At 49.9% G+C, this 21,620-nt stretch overlaps 1 protein-coding gene across 1 annotated transcript in view; it reads left to right on the top strand.

Moving 5' to 3' along the window:
- Positions 1-21,620, top strand: part of TENM4 (teneurin transmembrane protein 4) — a 233,189-nt gene that overhangs the window by 5,892 nt on the left and 205,677 nt on the right. The window contains exon 3 of the mRNA XM_049640560.1: positions 5,948-6,183. Within this exon, the coding sequence (XP_049496517.1) occupies positions 5,948-6,183 (236 nt within the window). The remainder of the gene's footprint in view (positions 1-5,947; positions 6,184-21,620) is intronic.

Raw genomic sequence — 21,620 nt, 5'->3', positions numbered from 1 at the left:
GGCTGCCCTCCTGATTATTTGGACCTGCATCGGGAGGAGATTGCAGGGGAGAAAGGAATTCTCGGGTGAGGGACAGCTGTGCAAAAGCACAGAGCTGAGAGAGCTTCGTATCTTGGAGAGATGGCTAAGAGTTGGGGCACACGGGAGCACATGGGCCTCATGGAAATGCATGTAAATGAGAGTCAGCAATGGAGGGCCTTGAGTTATAGGAAGAAGAGATGGGTATGGGGCCTGAGGGTGGCAGAAGTGGGGTGAGTAGTTACGAACATCTTTGAAATAGGAGAGTAACGTTATAGGATTGGCCTTTCGGAAGGATCACTGTGACCTGGAAGACCCGGTTCATTTTTTGTTGCTTTTGTTCATTTGTTAAATGCTGGCTCTATCGCAAAGTCTTTATGGGGCCTTGGCCAAATCTCTGACGCCCTGCACACCTTGGGGGTGTCAGCTATAGAATGTAGCTGGACAGCTAGTATAGCATGTAGCAGAATGTCCTGTTCTGCTGGGTGGCTGCCCCAGGGCTTTGTGGGTGAAGCACGGCCAGGACAGCGGGCTCGTGGTGAGATGAGCTGTTGAGCAAGGCAGTCTGAAGACCTGGCCACTGTGACTTTCCGGCCACGTCCTTCCCAAAAGCTATTTGTTCTGTCCTCGGAAGGCGAGCTCTGCCTGCCCTGGGCTGGACCTAGAATCCCTGCAGGCAGCTCAGGGACTTGCCCGAGGCCTCCTCTCAGGCGTAGAGGGGAGGCGGTCCCCTCCCCACTGCAAGGAGAGCTGTGAGAGCAGAATGCGCTTCACTACATCCCCTCTCCGGGGACTCAGCAACTCTCTCCTGAGAGGCAGCTGGAGGCAGTGAGGTTGGAGGAATGTGGTTTTCAGTCCCAGCTCTACCTTTCAGTTGCTGTGTGACCTTGGGCAGTCACTCATCCAATCTGGGCCCCAGTTTCCATATTTGTTAAAATGAGGTAACAGTACCCACCGGTGTGCGGGTCCGATGAATCTAGGGTCCACACCCGAGTTCCCAACAGCAGCGAGCTGGAGACCAGGCAGGACTGTGATTTAAGGAGGCCTCGGCAGCATGGGCCGTCATTAGGAGAGCCTTGTAACTTTTGTTTTCCGGAGAAGAACTGGAATCTCAGAGTTGGGAGCGGGAAATGGGCAGGAAATTTGGGGAGGAGCCTTGAACTAGAAGCCCAGACACCTCGGCTTTAGTTTCAGCTCTGCCGCTAAGTTGCTCTGCGCATATGAGCAGGACACATGTCTCTCTGGGTCTCAATTTCCTCACCAATCAAAGAGGCCTCATCGACTCAGAACTAAGTTTCAGAAGCACAGAATAGGGGCATTTCAAGTCAGCAGTAGCATTCTAAACTGGCAGTATTTTCAGCAGGTGCTAGCGTCCCCCCAAATTCCCGAGTGATCTCAATGGCTAACATCTGAGTTAGCGCCAACGTGGAAAGCTCTTTCAGGGAATCTGGCATAGTCTCACTCCAGAAACCCTTTGTTCCAGTGCACTGCCTCTTCCCCTGTCCTAACAGATCTGCACGTTTGAGAGATAATTGCTCTCTTTTCTTAAATTATAGAAGTAGAAATAAAAACCACTCTTGATCCAGACACTGGAAAATCTCACTATTAACATTTCAATTTTTATCCTTTTTGTCTTTTTTTCCCTGAATATATTTATTTTGGATGGGCTTTAAGGTACACGTTTGACTCTCTGAGAGCCCAGTCCTAGCCTAGCGATGCAAGCCAGCCTCCCAGATGTACGCAGAAGCGTACCATGCAGCCAGCTGCTGGCCCCAGGGAGGCACCAAGAGCTCGTCCTGGGCCTCTGGGCAGAAGTGGCTAGGGCCTGCTCAGGCTGGGCCATAGGGACTGTAGAAAGACTGGAAATTCCCTCCTGAACTACAGGGAATGAGGGAAATAATAATAAAACACCACCTGTGCTCCCCTCGATTAAACACCAACTGTGTGCCTGCAGTATGCCAGGGGCGCCTCCCTTCGTATACCCCATCGTTCACAGTCTTCAGCAAATATTTATGGAGTGCCTTCTACTGTGTACCAGGCGCTCTTGTAGACTCTGGGCACAAGGCAGAGAACAAGGCAGGTAAGATTTCTACCCTTACGGAACTTGAATTGCAATAGGAAAAAGACGTGCGTGTGTGTGTGTGTGTGTGTGTGTGTGTGCATACCTGCGTGTGTCTAGTCCAATGGGGAAAACTAAAGCAGTGCTAGGGGCCAGGGGTAATTAGAAAGAGCAGGACGGGAACTATTACAGTTAGCCATGAGAAGGGAAGGAATGGCCCATGCAGATACTTGGGGGAAGGTGATTCAGGCAAATGACAGCAAAGGCTTTAGCTGGTTGGAGTAGCAGCATGGAGGCCAGGGTATATGTAGCACAAAAAAATGTTATTGGAGAGGTAGCAGGGGGCCAGACGTTGTATACCCTGGTAAGGACCATGGTTTTATTCTTAGGAAACCATTGGAAGGTTGTGAGTAGAGAAGTAGCATGATCTAAATTATATTTTAGCTTCTATAAGGAGAGTGATTATCCCAGTTTATGAGTGCTCAGAGAGATAGACTCACCACCTCATGGCCGGTGAATGACGGAGCTGGGACCTCTTTGACCGCAGAGTCTTCTGTGCCTTCCCTCATCACAGGAGGCCTCCCATGAGGAGACCACCTGTGGAGGGTGGGGGCAGAAATGAGGCCACTCTGAAGGACTTCCGCACCCCTGTAGTTCCTCTCAGACCCTGTGGGAGGCCCCGGGGGCCATGAACACAGCCAGAACAGCCTGGTACCCAGGCTGCTGGGCCCAGACAGCTCAGGATGCTCTCAAAGGGGAGGTCCCCACCACCACGGCGGTTCTCAGTGGCTCCGGCTGCTAAACTGTGTTGCCTTGTGTTCCCACTGTCCCCGAGGGCGCTAATGAAAGTGTCAACAGCCCCTCCTCATTTGGTATGTAAGGCCAGCCCTGGGGGGCAAACCCACAGGCAAGGCGGTGACACGGGCTTGTGAGCTGTGGGATCAGACAAACCTGCGTTCTCTTCCAGCTCTGCCGCTTGCTTACTCCGTGATAGGACCTTCAGAAAGTTACATCTCTGATCTTTGATTTGCCAGCCTACAAAGCAAAAATGATAGTGCTGACATTGTAATGTGGGGACTAACATTTACGTTAGATACAGAGTTCTAGAACAGTGAATAAGCTATGGTAGATGTAGGGCAGGTTAGCATTAGTACTTCTAGAATATTTGTTAGTGTTAGTGCTAATGTTATGTAAATTAGTACTAATGTTCCTAAATTGGCATTAGAACTTCTATGATATGTGTTTGGCCCTTACAGATACTTCCAACAGTACTCAGTTGGTCCTACATCAACTTTGTGAACTTAGTATTGTTATCCCCATTTTACAGATGAAGTATAGGATTGGAAGAGGTTGAAATTTTTACACAGTCACACAGCAAGAAAGCAGCAGAAAAGGGACTTGAATTGGGGTTCTCTGGTGCTCAAGGCCTGGTCAAAGTCAGCAGGAAGGTCCCTCGCAGGGCCGAACCCAAAAGTTAGCTCTCGGCACTCAAGTCCTTCCTTGAGGTGCATACGGTAGGCTGAAGCCATCACCGGCTTGTTTAAAACTGTGCACTACACGGTTTGTAAGTGAGGGGACAGCAGTGCGTGAAAATATCAGGAAACAGGATCCAGCACACTCCAATATGAATGAGGCCAGTTAGCAGGCACGATGGAGACCCAGAGGGCAAGTGTGTCTGTCTCCATTCTGCATTAGAAATGGGTGCTGTCACAAAATGCATTGCCCTCAGTGTACATGGGGGGAACAAAAGACACGATGCCCCATCTGTCTTCTGAGGGGCACCGCCCTCACCATTCAGCCATCACCGAGGTCCCTGCTCTGCTAAAGGACCGTGACACTTTAAATATTGTCAGCATCAACCTGGGGGGTTGTGAGAAATGCAGATTCTCAGGCCCCACCTCCATCTTCCGACTCCGAATCTCTGGGGTGGGCCTCAGCAAAGCACAGCTCTCCAGGCGATTCTGATGCTTACTCGAGTTTGAGCACCACTGCTTGAGAAGAAAATGGCCCCAAATGCTTATCACTCTTTTTTCTTTGGACTAGCCAAGTGTCTCTTGCTATTGTTTGAACAGATGTATAGAAAGTATACATCTTTCTACTTTCTATGTATAGTAGAGAACGCACAGTCTTTGGAAACAGAAAACCTGAGCTCAAATTCCTGCATAGAACCTTGCCAGCTGGTAACCTTGGCAAATCCTGTTACCTCTCCACATCTCAGTTTCCTCACCTGTAAAATGGGGATACACCTTCCTTGCATAGCCTATTCTGAACATTTGAAGTAAACGGATGTATCATGCCTAGCTCAGTGCCTGAGACGTAATCAGTCTTCGTCAGTGAGAGCTGTGATTTGATGGCCACAACTGCCAGACATTCAGGTTTGTACAGAGAATGCTCCCTCTGGATGCTCTGTGCCAGGCAGACCCCTCGCACATGTGGCTTGCACACAGACCCATCGCCTGGCAGCCTTGTCCCGCTGATCTCACGCACAGCCGCGGCAGACAGCCACTTTGTGTGTTTCTCTACTATCCCCCTTCATCGATGCATGACTCATTGCTTCATTCATGTCTCCATGTGTGCGTAGAAACCTAGGCAAGCAGCCATTCCTAGGGACATTGCAGGACAACCTCATTGAGATGGACATTCTCAGCGCCTCCCGCCATGATGGGGCTTACAGTGACGGGTAGGTGACATCCCCATGTTCTTCCTCTCTGTGTATGCTGTCCCTGTGGCTCCTGCACTCGCATGCAGACCCTGAGACCTTTCCCTGGGCTCTCCTGCGGGAAGTGACGATGCCATGTTGCATGCCCATCCCCAAGAGTTTCTCCTTGGAGTACCCTGTCTTCAGCATATTAACAGCGGCATTGTTAATATGCAGCTCCCGGCATCTCATTGGCTGCCTCTGACATTCTGAGAGACATCTCATAGCAATTTTTATGCAGCATAGGCCCTATATCATATGTATTGTAATCCCAAGGATGTGTTCTGTGACCTGAGGCATCTTGCACCCCAGCAGAGTGCAAGATTGCTCTAAGGTTTCAGGGGGAAGCAGTGCAACCAATGCACCCCATTTCTCAGGACGTGTACAAATTCTCCCGTGGCCATGGTTAAAGACAAGCTGTGGAGGATTTCCTGACACCTAGTTTGGCCACAACCATGTGCTTTGACCTGCCACGCTGCCCTGAAGACTATGGCTAGGCTGAGGATGCATTTGCCTACCTGTGCTCTCACACGGCTTTTGCGAGGAGTTTGGAAGGCAGCAGTCTGGCTTCTGAAGGCTTTTGCTGCCATCGGTTGTATAACAGCCACTGGGGGACTCAACCATGGCAAAACTTAATGGTGGTCTCTGAGTTCCACCCCCGAAACACCCTTTAAACAGAACGGTTTAAAGGGTTTCATACCTCCACCAAGGTACACTGGCAAAGTAGGTATTGGAGAGAGAAGAAACATTCAGGTTCCATTAGCTCCAGGACGCAGAACAGGATTTTAGACACATTCCTAGTTACCGCCAGTAATTTTAGAGAACAGCTAGTATAATACCCAAGAAACAGCATCCCCACCCCAGCCCTTCCCCGGAGAGGGATCTCCACACCCAGCCAGCCTTCTGTCAAGTCGGTAACACCTTCTTCCTTGGCCCCGGGTGGTTTTTCCCACAGGGAGGACTATCCCATTGTGTTCCCCGGACGCGTGTGTTCGTGTGCCCTGTTATGTGGTCTGGTACATGATTCTCCTTTTCTCTGTCCCTCCTGTCTTCTCTGTGGTGATTCTCCAGGCTCCTCTGCATGCTTCTATTGCTGCCTCTGTCCTCCAGGTTGACCTTGGTCCCAGTGAGCCTGCGGACCCTGATGCCCTCTGGCTTCTCTCCACCCGCAGGCACTTCCTCTTCAAGCCGGGAGGCACCTCCCCACTCTTCTGCACCACCTCACCAGGGTACCCGCTGACGTCCAGCACGGTGTACTCCCCCCCGCCCCGGCCCCTGCCCCGCAGCACCTTTGCCCGGCCAGCCTTCAACCTCCAGAAGCCCTCCAAGTACTGTAACTGGAAGTGCGCGGCCCTGAGCGCCATCGTCATCTCAGCCACGCTGGTCATCCTGCTGGCCTACTTCGTGGGTAAGCACCTCCCTCGCCCCAGCTCCCCTCGGCTCCCCTTCGCTCAGAGGGCAGCACACAGCACAGCTGTGGGCACCGCGGGCACCTTGCCGCCCCGACGGCCAAAGCACACGTGGCGAGCCACGCAGCCCTGGGGCGCTGGCCTGCACCCCCTAAACTGTCAAGGTCATCTCTCTGGGACCCTCTTCTGCTCCCTGCTGGTAACCAGGAAGGAAGCTGAGCAGCTGCTCCGTCCTGTGTTGGATGCCTAGCAGTAGGCGTAAGCAGCCACTGAGACTGACCTTTGAGGTGGTGGTCTGTGGCGCCAGTGTTACAGATTGGAGTCATGACAAATGAAATGACCAGTTGGAGAGGCTGGACAGCAGGCAGGCCTCTCCTGCTAGTGCCACGTAGCCGCAGTGAGGAGCAGGAAAGATGTGGGGTGCCCTGGGGTTGGAGGGAAACTGCCAAAGATTGGACTGTGCTGACCTCAGCCAGGAAGCATGTCTCAAGGTGACAAGAGGCTGTGACGAGGTGGTCTGAGGGGACTGTGGGAGCCCAAGTCCAGAGCGCAGCCATGGTCAGGACTGAGGAGCAGCGGGTCCCCACTAGCAGCGAGAGTTGGCTGAGGGATGCACGGAGACCCCAAGCAGCACTGACTGGCCTTCTTGCCTGACCCCAGGCCACCTCCACGATGTAGGAAACTCCTCTTGGCCCCTACTTTGCCACCACAGGATGCCACCCATTGGATGCTCTTTCGACGTATTCCCCCCACAGTCAGGTTTCTTGCTTCCTTCACCCCCATCTTTGATCTGCTCCCAGGGAAGATGTTAATCTGAAGAGATCCGTAGGCACCGCTTAGAGTCCGCTGCCTCTTTGTAAATCAGCCCATTAATAAAAACATCCAGAGGGGTTGGCTTAACCCTCTGTCCTTTCCAGCCTTCGAATTCTGTCATTCTCGGGTTTAAGGTAGGTCAAGCCAGCTTGAGAAGTCCTTGAAGCCATGCTGAGGAATTCTGAGATAATTCTGTATGCAAGGGGGACTTTTCCAGTGTAAGCCCGGTAAAGAGAAACAGAAGTAACTGGCACAGGCCAGAGGAAGACAGGGTGTCGTCCACGGTGGAAAAGAACCCTGTCATCGCATAACCCCCTGGGTTACTGTGGATGAAAAAGGGCTGTGTGCTGAGGAAGTATGTGCAGTCACTAGGAACGATGAACGAAACATGGGCCCCCGCTTGTTCAGGAGAAGGGATTTGAGCATGGATTGAGCATTCGAGAATCGTGGATTTTACAAGTAATCGGGAAGGCGACAGCCCCTCAAACAGGGAGGTTGCCTTAAATAGCTCCACCTATAGTAAGCTTTCGTCAGTATGCCAGATCTCTCTCTCCCTTGTGACGACTGGCACAGAGAATTCCATGGCTTTAAGGCCAGGTGGGCATACGTGTTTCTTCCCTTCTATCTGATTGCTTAGTTGATGCTGTCTAGAAAGCTGTGTTAAGAAGGATCCCGAGGGGGAGCCTGGGGGGCTCTGTCAGTTATGCGTCTGACTCTTCAGCTCAGGTCGTGATCTCATCATCGTGAGATTGAGCCCTGTGTTAGGCTCCTCACTGGGGGTAGAGCCTGCTTAAGATTCTCCCTCTCCCTCTCCCCCTCCCCTGTGCGTGCTCGCGCTCTCTCGCTCTCTCTCTCAAAAAGAAGGGTCCTGAGGCTATATTCAGGATCAATGGGAAAGGGTCTCTGTGATCGATTAGTAATACCTATCATGGCCACCAGAATGGAGAATATTGATGGCACACCAGGCCTTTGCCATCCCTACTGTGTGTTAGTTGGTAAAAGGAATAGCCAAACTGGGAGAGGCCAGAGCCCTGTGAAAGGGCCCTGATTGCTGTAAACTGGGTTATAGGTGAGGGCTATACAGTTCCAAGCACCATCACTCGGCATGAAAGTTTCTTCCTGTCACCACCAATGCTGTGTCCCTGGTAACCACTAATGCAACTCTTGTTTTTGACTGACATTATCATATTTCCTAAATGAGTAGAGGTTTGAACGAGGACTGTCCCTGTTCATCGAGAGTCAAGTAGTTTGCAACATAAAGACATCAACTTACATTGAAGTTGGAAAGTTTATACTGTAGCCTCGTTCAGGGAGAAAGAATAAATCTTTGTATGATTATGCAAACTCTCATCTGTTTACATCCCATGGGCTTCTATGGGGTCAGTTTTCAGGAATCTAAAGTTAGATAGGATCTACCAGGAGGTAGTGAGCTCCTTGTCATAGGAACGATGCAGATAGAGCCCAGTGACCACATAGCAAGGATGATTCCAGTGCCGACTGAGATTTTTCACTGGATGGCCTTTGATTGTCCTTCCAACACTGACAGTCTTTGCATCCATGATTTTGTGACTTCTGTTTCTCATTCGGCAAACCATGCAGGGTACCTCCTTTGGGCCAGGTACTGTGCTAAATGTTAGGGCTAAATACATGATCCCTGACCTCTTGTTGTTGGTAGCTTTGGAAAGGAGACAACTGTGTTAGCCGTGATTGAAGCAGCTCAGGGGCTATGGGAATACCCACCGCCAAGAGCACTAGGGGAGGCTCCCTGGGAAGGATGATGATGTAACTGAATCCTCTAGTCAGAGTTAAATTGGCAGGAGACATGCAGAGAGTGGATGTCAAACCGAGGGAAGTTTCAGGTTTAAGAGAGGACAGTGTGGTGGTAAGGCCATCGTCTGTGTTTGAAGCATCTGAGGGGTGTTGGAGCTAATGCAGGAGAGTTCGGTAAGATCGTGAAGATGACCTCAGAGGCCAAGTGACGGACCTTCCCGGATGGGCACTGGGGAGCCACTGAAGGGTTTTAAGCAGTGGAAGCAGTGGCAGAATGTAGTCAGACTTTTATTTTAGAAAGAAAAGCGTAGAGGAAGGAAGAATAGGCCCCATCACAGCAAATGGGTCAGGAGAAGCCAAGGGCATCGGCTAAGACAGTAGCAATGTGGGTGGAGAGGAGGAGTAGGCTTTAGGAGAATTTGTGTCTCATGTTAGGAGTGGTTAGTCCACTGATAATGTGTCCTCACATAGAATAAATACATCCTTCTGGTAAAACCCTCTCTCTGCAGAAACTTTAAGACGGGACTGTAGATTGCATATGCAAGGGCCAGGTCAGATAGGCAGAACTGGAATGTTGCCTTTGTTCCCTGGAGACTCAGAGCTTACACCAGCCTCTGACAGACCTGGATTCCATTCCCAGCTCTGCCACCTGGCTGCTGTTCACCCCTGGGCAGCTCGCTTCTCTTCCTGAGCCTTGACTTCCTCATCTAGAAGACAGGCCCGACCCATCACGTCAGGAGGATGTGTGTGAGGCTGGAGTACGCTAATGCAGGTGAAGGCATTGCAGGTGCATTTTCCTACTTTTCCTCAAGGGCTGGGGCGGCATCCTTCGTGCCTGGTCCCCTCCAGCTGCCGGGGGCAGAGGATGAGCGTCTTGTTGCTTGGTCGTAATCACAGCCTGTGATGACTAACTTGGAAGGAACTTTCAATTATTAAAAATCAAATTAATTGTCTCAGCCGAGCACAAATATCCTTAACAAAGACTTTTCCAGCCGACCAACCGATCTAATCAACAGGCAAAAGCACAGATACTTAATTAGATTTTTGATGAAAAATTGTGTTTAATTTCAAGTATAATCAATTATTAATTACTGTAATGAGTGAGTCTGACTGGGTTTACTAATTAACTCATTTAAAAATTATGAATAACCTTTTCATTTGTAATTATTTTCTACATCCTATCAAGCTCCAGATAAGAATCCTATCACTTCACCAGCACAGGGGGAGTCGAGAACAGGGCGGGCAAGAATTGTTCTTTCTCTGCTATCTGCTCTGGGCTGCCATATCTGGAGGGAACCCTGACAGATCCATTTGACATTCGGTTTTTAGTTCAAAAGTTTCCGTTCATTTGCAGAGACACCTGTGGTTACTCTCCTGGGAAGATCACAGCCAGCATTCACCACCCACAAAGGCTACAGGGCCTGGGGCCTTGCCTCTGGGCTGTCTTCCCCCCTGGGGGGTGTTACTTGGCCACTCTAGTTTGGGTGGGTAACCTAGGAAGGACCTTTAAGAATCCACGGGGCATCTCACCAGAGACGTGATGTACATTTTTGTCTCCAAAGGACACCCTTTCGGAGAGGTAGCTGTTGACCATGCGTGCCTTGTTTTACTCACCATTCTCCCTGTGATGGTTTTTGAGTATTGGAACACTCTCCGCCTTTTCCTTTCTGAAGATAAGAAATGTGTTTGCAGAACAAAATAGGGAGAGCATGATAATGAGGGGAAGATTAGTTAAAAGTCAAACCATGAAGTTTGTGCAGCCATGGCAAATAATGCTTTATTTTATAGCAGCTAATTGTTTTTAAAACGCTGTCCCCACAAAAGGCAGTGTGGCATAGTGTGGTAAAGATAATAGGGGCTGCTGTGGTCGTTCATAATGAGAGCACTTCACTTAGCTTTGATTGTTTGCAGCCCACATGCCCCTCTCTGTTCTGAGCACTTTGCTTGTAGTTTCTCGTTTTCAAATCTCCCAACAGCCCTGTGGATTATTCTCTCCAATTTACAGATGAGGACACTGAGAACCTGTGAACTGGAATAAGTTCCCACCGTCACCTGGTAAATGGCAGGACAGTGGTCATCCCCAGGCACCCAGGCTCTAGGGCTGATGCCTTTAAATTCTTTTCCTCTTTCGACTTCACGTTCCTAAACTTTATGCACTAACTTTCCTATCATAGTACTTGGTATTTAGAATTTTTGCTGTGTGCCCAGTGTTGGTCCAAGCCCATCATGTCATATCTTTGAACACTCACCAGTTCTGTGAGATAAGTTTTATTTTCTGTTTTTTCTACAAGAGGAAACTAAAGCTCACAGAAGTTAACAACTTGCCAGGGTCCCAAAACCAGTAAAGAATATAGGATTTTTAAAGGCCATACTCTCAGACACTGTGCTGGGTTCACAGCTTGAACAGATGGTGTAGAATCAAAAGACCCCACTCATGTCCAGCTCTGTCACTTGCTGACTGTGTAAACTTGGGCAAGTTGCTTAATTTGTCTGAACCTCGGTTTCCACTTTGCTTATGGCTCCTATAGTGGGTGTGGCTGGAATGATTACCCCATTTTACATGGGAGGAATTTATAGCAGCATGGCTGAGAGCATGGGTTCTGAAATTAGGCTGTCTGATTTCAGATCTCAGCTCTGCTGCGCATCTGTCTTGTGACCTTAGGCAAGTCTGTTTAACCTCTATCAGCCTCAGTTTACCCATCTGTAAAGCGAGGCTAATAATAGTGGCTACTTCACAGGGCTCTTGCAAATTCCAGTAAGATAATTTGCATAAAGTACTTAGACTACTGTCTGGGACCTTTAGCACTCAATAAAAGGTAGATACTATTATTGTTGTTAATAATATTCTTAGCACTATTAGCATCACATGTGGAAGAGTATTTGTAAGTCTTGACCGAGACCTTGGACCAGCCTCATCTCATCTCAGTGCCTGCGGGCTTCCTGGCCGGTGTTAGTCACTGGGGCAGCCGACAGAACAAGCAGGGAGACCTGTCAGGAGACATTTGTAGGGATGTGTCGCTGTTACAGGGAAGCAGCCTAGAGAAGAGTCATTACCAGAAAGTGCCTCGCGTCATTTCTTTAACTCAGACAAAAGTTGATTTTTGGTTCACTGACAGTCGCCTCTGTCCAGGTAAGACTGACAGGCTCCCCGGCGTTCTGGATCTCTATGTGAAAAGCAAACACGGGGTATCACGGAAGAGCTGCGGATTCCTATCTCCAGGACTCCTCAAGCACCTGTCTTGCCAAATAGGCGTTTGGAAAAGGGGCACAACAGGCTTGCTAACAGTACAAAAAAGCAGGACTAGTTTTACATTTGAATGGAGACCTGAGATTGCCCTGGGACTCTCTTCCACGGTGGGTACAGGCCCGCCCCGCGGAGAAAGGGTGCCGCTCACTATGCTTTCTCTAAGGCAGTGAGGTGTTCTCATGGAATTCTGCAGAAATCTCAGCTCTGCCACAGCCCAGCTGGGTGACCCTTTGGAGCCTTGGTTTCCTCATTTGCAAAGTGGGGAGAACAATAGTACTCCCATGAGAGATGATGCTGAAAAACCACAGGGCATGTGAAAAAGGAGAGCTCCCTTGCTGGTGGCCTTGGGACACTGTTGGAAGCCTTCCTTGGACCCCAGTTTCTCAACCCAGGATGGGGTGGGAGTAGATGATCCCGTAATGTCCTCCCCAGGTTTTGGAAGGAGGAAGGAGGAAGGAGGAAACTGAACCCGGACGTGGGGGTGTGGCGGCCTCTGTGCAGCTGCTACGACAACATGCTCAGCACTGAGGGCTCCTTCTTTTTATTTCTTTTATCTTTTTTTTTTTGTAAGTAGGTCACATTTTCACCTCCACTAGCAGCTGATGTTGGATTGAGAAAAAAAAAAAATCAGAGCCCTTGCTTGAAGTGGTGATAGTTCGGTGAGAACGCTGCTAAATTTAATTGCTGCTTTACAAAAGGCAGCTGTCAGAGTGCTTGCTTGTTGGAATATCGCAGTCCTTGGTCCAGAAGCTCCTGGGTCATCCAGTTCTCGGGGTTATCTGGGCAGTGCTGATGGAGGCGGGCTGGGGCCCCGAGTGCCACGTGTGCAGACTGGTGTGGGCTCTCCTCGCCATGTCTGACTGACATTCCACCACACAAACCCCACTTCAGGGGCTGGCTGGCGGCAGTCCAGTTAGGGGGTCATGAGGCATCCCTTCTCTTTAGGGGGCGCGTTGCTCACTCTCCCCTCTCCTAAAGTCTGTTCTCTGCTGCACGCTCGTCCGGAGCACAAAGCCAGGCACAAGGGAGCCCTGCTCAGTGAGACTTGATGGGATAAATGACCTTGCAAGGTGGTAAAGCCTGCCGAGGGTATTTTGGGTGGAAGGAAAATACAGGCAAAAGCACGATGGCAGAAATGTGCACTGTATGTCCTGGGGCTCGGGGGCAGGTGACATGGACATGACATGAGTAGAGAAAAGGTCAGAAATGGAAGCCAAGGTGATATTACCCCCTCCTTCCCTCAGTTATCCCATCTGGTTCAGCTCTCACAGCATCAGCATCTCGGGTGCCATTTGCTTCATAAGCACAGGCCTGTTGCCCTTTGGGCCCGGGTGTTACTAGCGAGCAATACAGCTTATTTTCTCTCCTCTCTCTTTGACTTCACATCAGGCCTTTTGGGTAGATTTACCTTTATAGCCCAAAGAATGGGGAATGGAGATGATTGAACTTGATGTTTTAGGGGGAGGAAGAAGTGGTAAAGATACAGGATCCTGTATTAAAGCTTTTCTTTCCAAGATTGATTCCTTCATGCTGCTCAGTGGGAATGGCTAATAGCAAGATATATATAGATTGTTCTCTTCATAACAGACCCCAGACAGGTATCCTCCAGCCCCCCAAAAGCAGGACTTGAGCCTGGCGCGGCTGTCTGCCGTTGTCTGAGGTGCCACCGTGCGGAGGAGGGGCTCACTTGCTCTGTGGCGCTGCCGAGGCCAGAACTGGGCCCGCAGGGTGAAAATGACACAAAGGCCAATTTGGGCTCTGTGGGAGGAGGCTTTCCTAACAAGACAGTGGCCTGTGTGGAGTAGGCTTCTGTGTCTGGAACCAGAGGAGCAAGGGTAGGTGCCCAGCGGGTCTCGTTCTATTGTCCGTTGTCCTTCCGCCCTTCCTTGCTGTACCGCATGGGCAAGGACTTCATCTCCTTAAGATGCCTTCCCGTCTGTAACGTAGGAGGAAGCAGGCAAACAAAGGAGTAGCCAAAATGATTAAGGCGTTCAACATGTGACCGCTCGGCATGAAAAACATCTTCCTGGCTTTGCAGCTGCCCCTCCGCCCCCGCTGTCTCCCCACCCTCCGATCTCCTCCACGGGTGGAACCAGCCAGCAGCCGGCAGACCCAAGGAAGCCCACTGATCCAGACCGTGTGGGTGAGCCTCCCAGGCACAGAGCAGGGTGGAGAAGGGGAGAGCAGGTCTGGAAGGCAAGTAGATAACATCAGCCTCCTCACATCTCCGATTTCTCTTCCATAGCAGTGCTCATGGCTCTGGCTCTCCTCCTGGGGACCCAAGGCTAGTATCGAGACCCAAACCTTACACAGGTACCTCTCCCCCCCTTACTCAGGCACCTCTCCCCCCCTTATCCAGGCCCCCCCCCCCCCACTTACTCGGGCACCACTCCCCCCCCCTTACTCAAGCACCTCTTGCTCCCTTACTCAGGCACCTCTCTCCCCACTTACTCAGCACCTCCCCGACCCTTATTCAGGCACCATTCCCCCCCTTACTCAGGCACCTTTTCCCCCTTACTCAGGCACCTCTCCCCCCGCTTACTCGGGCACCATTCCCCCCTCCCTTACTCAAGCACCTCTCCCTCCCTTACTCGGCACCTCTCCCCCCCACCTTACTCAGGCACCTCTCCTATATTTTGCTCCCACTCAGCCACCAGGCCCTGCCCACTTGTAGTCAAAATCAGATTTCCTGAGATTCAGTTTACACACAGAAAACTAACACATTTAGGCATACCATTCTCTGAGTTTTGACAGATGGATGGAGTTGCATGACCATCATCACCACCACAGTCAAAACACAGACCACTTCCATCACCCCAAAAAGCTCCCTTATGTCCTTTTATACTCAGTGCTCCCCTCATTCTCAGCCTCTGGCAAGCACTCACCTGTTTGCTATTTGGTGGTTTTAGGTACTCTTTCTCAGAGTAATAAATGTAATAAAGAGGTGATTTATTGCTGGATTCAGAATCAGACTGTAAGATCTTCAAGTGTTGCTGAGAACACTGGAAGGTAGAATTCAGAATTCAAGATACTAGGGTCTCACAATGGGAACATCTGTGCTGTCGGCATGAATGCACACGGGCATATGCTCTTGTGCCATTTTTGTGGACCATTTCTTCCCGTACACGCTTATAACTTGACACAGTTCTTGGCAAGTTGAAGAGCTCTGTCATATCTGTGCCATTACTGTATCAGTGTATTCCTGCCGTCTCCAACTTTTCCTATTATAAATAGCGCTTCTGTGAACATCTTTGTGACTCTGCTCTGATTTTTCTTCTTTCGGTTATTTTGGGGAGGGCGTGTTCCAAAAGCAGGATTTCTGGGTCACAAGGGGTGCACAGTTTGAAGCTCTCGTTACTCACTGCTAGGGGCTCCTTGGAAGGGTAGGACTGAATTCCAGGATGCCAAGCCGGGTGTCCAGTTTCCCCGCAGTCCCACCAGGGTGAGGCTTTGTGTCTGACCTTGGGTCAGCCGGTTCAGTGGGTGGGGGGCAAGGGAGTTGACGTGTGATTCTGAGACCCAGAGAAGCTATAGAGTCTTCATTCCTGGAGGGATTTCCACCTCCTTTCTCTCAGTCTGTTCCTTTTCAAAAGCTGGGCTCACATGTCCCTTCCTCAGTGTACCTCCTGACCCCCTGACACTAAGCCAGGACCTGGTTCTATGCTCTGACACTGCTCACGATGCTCCCCACAACGGCAGCTGCTCATTGTGTCACGGATCGGCTGGCGCCTGTCCCTGCTGTTGGATTGTCAGCTCCAGGAGGGCAGAAACTATCTCCATCCTGCTCAGGGCCGTGGTTAGTTTCTTGTACAAGGCCAGCAGGAGGTAGCACGTGTTCAGCAAAAGTGTGTTGACGGAGAGAAAGCAGGGGAAGGTGCCTGGACCTAAGCCTAGCCACTGTGGCAAGGCATGGAGTGGAAGGAAGGAAAAAGGGAAGAGGCTTGTATTCGTATAGGGGACAGAGAGGAAAGGTCTAGACACAGTGAGATCATGGGAGCTTGGAAAATGGTTATCAGAAGCCGAGCAGGGAGCCAGAGGTGGCTGCCAAAGCGTAATCAGTGTGAGGTGCACTCCTGGCCCAGGGCCCTGTTTTGCTCCTCTGTCCGTGCAAGTCGAGCAAGAACCTTGCTCTCTCTTAGCCTCAGTTTTCTCACTGGGAATGTAGACAGTAGGCTGCTGGAGAGATGCTGTAACAACCTGGCGCCTAGCTGTTCCTGGTCCCTGGAATCTGTCTTCCCTTCCCCCCGGCAAACAAGACGTGTTGAATTTTAGGGCCAACCAGTCCTGAGGTTGGAAGTGTCACAAAAAGGTGTATTCATATAGCCTAACAACAGCAGCACCTGCAGAGATCACACACTCTCCTGGGGCTTGAGGCCCGCGCCCCATGGGCGGCTTTGGGGTCCCTGAAGGGATGCTGTGGCCATGGATGGGCAGGAGGTAGCCCCAACCATACCCCGAGGGTGCTCCTTGCACGCTTTGACCCCGGGAATGTGGAAAAGGAGTTGATCTTACAGATTTTTTGCATCCTATGGAGAGGATTTGTTCCCCACATCCTTGTTTTTCTTCTAGACTAATTACTGTGAAATAACAGAACTTAATTGCACCTAGGTGCAGAGAGAAAGCGAGAAGGGTCTCCCTGATGGCTGTTCTTGCGCTGCCATAGATATATAGCTTGTGGAGAGGAGGGGGTGCAGTCTGGGCCGTGTGCTTAGGGCGGCAGGCTCAGGACCTCCGTGAGGAAGCAGAGAAGCAGCTCTTCATCACAGGGAAAAGGGAGGGAGACAGGAGAGCAGGAAGGATGGCTGTAAGCACAGTGTTTTTTTCTTCCTCCTATCAGTAAAACAACGAAATCACAACTAAATGGTTTCATTTTTTTTTTTTTTTTTTTTTTTGAGATAACAACACAGTAGCAAGAGCACAGACTCGGGACCTAGTGAGGCCTGTATTCTGGCCCAGCCCACAGGTTTTTCATTGGGGGTCTTGATTTCCTCCTTGGTAAAAAGTCAATTAATGTCTAAGCAGTGTTCTGAGCATTAAGCGAAAGGCCACCTGTGAAGGGGGGGTCCAGACCATGGGTGGCCCACAGTGGGTGTTCACCTGATGCTGTTCTCACCCTTCTGGGCAGCGGGATCACCCAGAAGTTTTAAGGCCTCTCAGATTCAGCCACCAAGGGCCACTCCTGGATGCAGGGATTTAAGGTAATCTGAAATTAAGAAGAGGGAACTTCCCCAAGGTTCAGGTTTGAAACGGCAGGGAGCACTCACTGAGCCTGTGTGCCGGGTTGTGTCTCCAGCTGCAAAGGACAGACAAAGCCAGATAAGCTAGCATCACCGCCTTGAGTCATCCTAGGTTTCATGGTGAGCCAGATGTGTAAGGAGCTGATGGTGGTACTAGACAGATGATAAAACCATGTTCCTGGAGTTTGAGCCTTGTCCCTGTGGGAGCCCGAAGGAAAGAGCAATTCATTCTAAGCAAGATCAGATAAAATTTCCCCACGGCGCTGAGCCTTGTAAATCAAGTAAGATATTGAAAGAGAAGCTATGAATGGCTTTCTGGAAGATGGAACAGCCTAAACAAAGGCAGAGGTTGGTAGACAGAAATGTTGGCTGTGTGGGGTGCCTGTATCAGAAGACTGTGTGTTAAAATGTCCGTTGGTGCATTTGAGCCGCCTGCTTGCATTGGTCTGTTTTACCCAAGGCTCTGGAGTGTAGAGCACAGAACCCACAAGGACTGCAGGACCCTGGCTGCCTTCCCTCTTAGGAGACATGCTGCACGAGACAGCTACGTAGTAAATACCTCGCCTTCCCGTGAGGCTTTCAAACCCATCGATCCTCTCCAGCGGACTATGCGCCGTATAGAATTCTCAACTGTATTTTCTTGCTCTGCAAGCCCCAAATGTGGAAAATGAGGCCGGCCGCAGTTAAATAGCTCGTTGAGCTGGAATAACTGGCAAGTGAGAGAGCTGGAACTAGAAGCCAGATTTCCCCATCCCAAGGCCTACGTTCCCTATATAGACTGTGCTGCCTTTCAGACCCCCACTCTGATGTTCTCATCTACTGTGGTGCTGCAACCCTGGGGCTCAGAGCAAACCACAGGGCCTTTGCCACCCTGGCTGTGGCTTTCCTCTGCCCCTGCTCCCAGCTCCCTTCCCGCAACCCAACGTGATGTACCTTTACCATGTGCCAGGCATGTTCTGAGTGTTACCTGCATTTTCTCATTGAATCTTCTCATGGTCTTACTTATCCAACAAATATTTGCCAGGTGCCAACCATGTGCTAGGCACCATTCTGTTTTTATCTCCATTCTATAGACAGGAAACTGATGCCCAAGCAGGTTAATTCATTTGTCCAAAGCCACATCACTGGTAAGAGAGGGAGCCAGGATTTGTCCCCAGACCCTTCCCTCTTTCCACCTGGGCTCTTGGATTCCCATAGCTGGGGTGGGCTGGGACAGTCCACCTGATCTGGACTGCTGAGAGGGTGCAGGAAGCACCTTACGAAGCAGAGAAGCTAACTCTTTCTTATGGGAGAAAAATTAACATCCACCTGTCCTGTCCCATGCACTGTGCCAGGATTGCTATGTGCCCGTGGCATTGAGTGGGTCTGTGATTTTTACCAACATGCCTCAGGATTGGAGAGACAAGGAGGCCCAGATGACATCAGGGACCTCAGTACATGTCACTTACTGAGCCCTGGCCCCCCATGTTATCTGATTCTGCTGTCCTCCAGGCTTCGTCTGGCATGAGTAGATTGTCACCAGTATAACATTTCACTTTGGAGGAAGCTCTTCCCTCTGGTGTGTGGCAGGCAGCTAGATTTATCGTCCTTTCGAGCCTGGAGTTAGATTTTGTTCACAGGCACCAGTGGGGAAAGAGGAGATATGCCAGGATCATTCATTGTGCTGTGGCCTCCACTGCGTCCCACAGTCCTAAATTCTACCACCTGGGCCACCAGGAACTCTCAGCAAGACCTAGTCCCTGGGCTCCTGTGAGTGTCTCTGGTTTCGTGAGCACATACATTCCTCCACCAGAGCACGCACGCAAAACTGGTATTTGAGGGGAGAAGGTGTGAAAGTTGGCAGAGATTAAATTCGAATTTTAGGAGAAGTAGCATTTTTTTTTTTTTTTTTACCTGAAAACTGGAAACTCTTCTTTCGTAACTTGTTGGCATCTGACTTCCTGTAGAGCATCAAGTCTATTACATAGCACGGTTCATACACCTGATTGTGTAGGTCTGGGGCCGTGCTGGATGTTTCACATACAAATTGTTGCATTAGTCTGTGCTTTAAACTTTGGGTGTTCTTTCTTTCATTAACTCTTTTTCTAAGTTAGTTTGTTTATTTTGACAGAAGGCATGCGTGTGTGCAAGTGGGGGAGGGACAGAGAGAGAGAGAAAGAGGGAGAATCCCAAACAGGCTCCATAATGTCAGCATGGAGTTCAACACAGGGCTCGATCTCGTGAACTTCAAGATGGTGACCTGTGCTGAAATCAAGAGTCAGATGCTCAACCGACTGAGCCACCCAGGGGCCCCTCTTTTTTTTTTTTTTTAATGTTTTGTTTTATTTTTGAGAGACAGAGAGCATGAGTGGGGGAGGAGCAGAGAGAGAGGGAGACACAGAATCTGAAGCAGGCTCCAGGCTCTGAGCTGTCAACACAGAGCCCAACACGGGACACAAACCCACAAACTATGAGATCATGACCTGAGCTGACGTAGGACGCTTAACCGACTGAGCCACCCAGGCACCCCATGCCTCTTTTATTAACTTTTAAGCAATGTGACCAGAATGCCTTATGGTTTCAGAACACTTCCTAATCTATAAAGAACTTTCATTAAATTTAATTCTTACAGCAACTCAGGAGATGGTTTTATATTATTTCCATTTTTCCAGATGAAAACAGTGTAGGTCAGAGTGGTTATGTGACTTATTTGCTGATACACAGCTAATAAGGGTCAGAGCTGGGAGCCTGGCTGTCTCTACAGATCTGCTCCACTGAGTACATAGGTGAACAGCACAGCCAGCCAGGGGAAGGGAGCACACAGACCCGCAGGGTCAGGGCACTGTGCATGGGAGAGGTGCTGAAATCATGATAATGGCCCCAGGCTGCAGAGGCAGGAGCAAAGGTCATTTTTGGCTGGGGGTGATGGTGAAAATCCACATAGAAATAGACCTTGAAGGATGGGAGAAAATTTTTTTAAATAGGGAGGGCAGTGGCCGTTTCCACATAGAGACATTGTATCCGCAAAAGCCTGGAGGCTGGATGGACAGGTGTGTTTGAGGGATAGAAGAAATCACACAGGCCAAGACCCCTGAGCAGAAGGGAGTGAGGAATATCAGGTACCTTGCTCAACAAGCATTTAGAGTGCTCTTGGAAAATTGTGTCCATTTTTAAGCGATATTACCTCAAGTTTCTGTCCTCAGGAAAATATTGCCAACAAAATTTGATCAGTAAGACTGGTCCATATTAAGAGATTTGTCCTTTTTTGCCCCATTTTTGTCATTTCCATGATTTTACATCTAATCAGAAAGGCAGCATGCATAGTGCTTAGGGACAGGTTCAAGGCAATGTGGATTTGACTCTGATCCGAGCTTATTCTCTGCCTCTTATTAAATGCGCAATCTTGGGCCAGTTATTGAATCACTTTGACCCTCAGTCCTCATCTTGCAGATGAGGGTAATAATACTACCTCCCTTCTGGGGCTTTGTGCGGTTTAAGTGATACTGTGTTTATAAAGCACTTGCTGCAGTGTTTGGCACAGTATCACCTTCAGTTAACAACAGGGGCTATTTGTTAACTTGACCATCATCGTCACCCTGGCGCCCAGAACTGTGCTGCCTTAAACTTCTAATTGAAAAGCTGAACCAAACCAGAGATCTGTGTATATCAGAGAAGGTAAAAGGGAACTCACGTGTATCGAGCACCTTGCTCTGTGTGCGGACGAGAGCAGGAAAGCAGGAAAATGTGGGTGACCCCAAAGAGCCAGAAGAGGCTCACCCACGGGGCAGCAGCCTGGGATGCTCTGGGGAGTATAAGAGAAACATCGCACACTCTGTTCTGTGAGATTTTAAAATGCTCTTTCAAAACGCTTCTCATTATAAAGAAATATTATCCCAAGTTACAAATCCGGGTGGCAGGCTCCACGTTAAGCTGTCCGCCCTCATTCCTCTTGCTGAAGTGAACGTTCCAGAGGGAAAAGACCTCTCCTAATAATATATACACAAATTAAAACTCCATTTAGAGGTACAGTGGGGACCACCTCCTAATTGACTTTGATCACAGAAAAAAATCATTTAACACGGTCGGTATGCCAGAGGAAAGCAGGAAATGGGAGGGTTGCTCTGCAGAGTGCTGTAACAGTGAGTTCTAGCAGCTGTGGAGATGAAGCCAGCCGCAGGACTTTTCTCCTTCGGTATTCCCAGGCATTAACCAAACCCATGGTTTCCTCGGGTCCCCTTGGATGGTTCACGACGTGAAGGAAGGAGTGATGGCTCACGCGTGAGTCGCAGGTCCTTTGCTAAGTGGAGTCATCTTTCTATAGAAGAGTTTCAGCCAGGGGCGCCTGGGTGGCTCCGTCGGTTGAGCGTCCGACTTCGGCTCAGGTCATGAT

This window comes from Panthera uncia, chromosome D1 (genome assembly GCF_023721935.1).
Source record: "Panthera uncia isolate 11264 chromosome D1, Puncia_PCG_1.0, whole genome shotgun sequence".
Classification (NCBI taxonomy): Eukaryota; Metazoa; Chordata; class Mammalia; order Carnivora; family Felidae; genus Panthera; species Panthera uncia.
The sequence above is the reverse complement of the archived record's forward strand: the minus strand, read 5'-3'. Positions and strand labels throughout refer to the sequence as shown.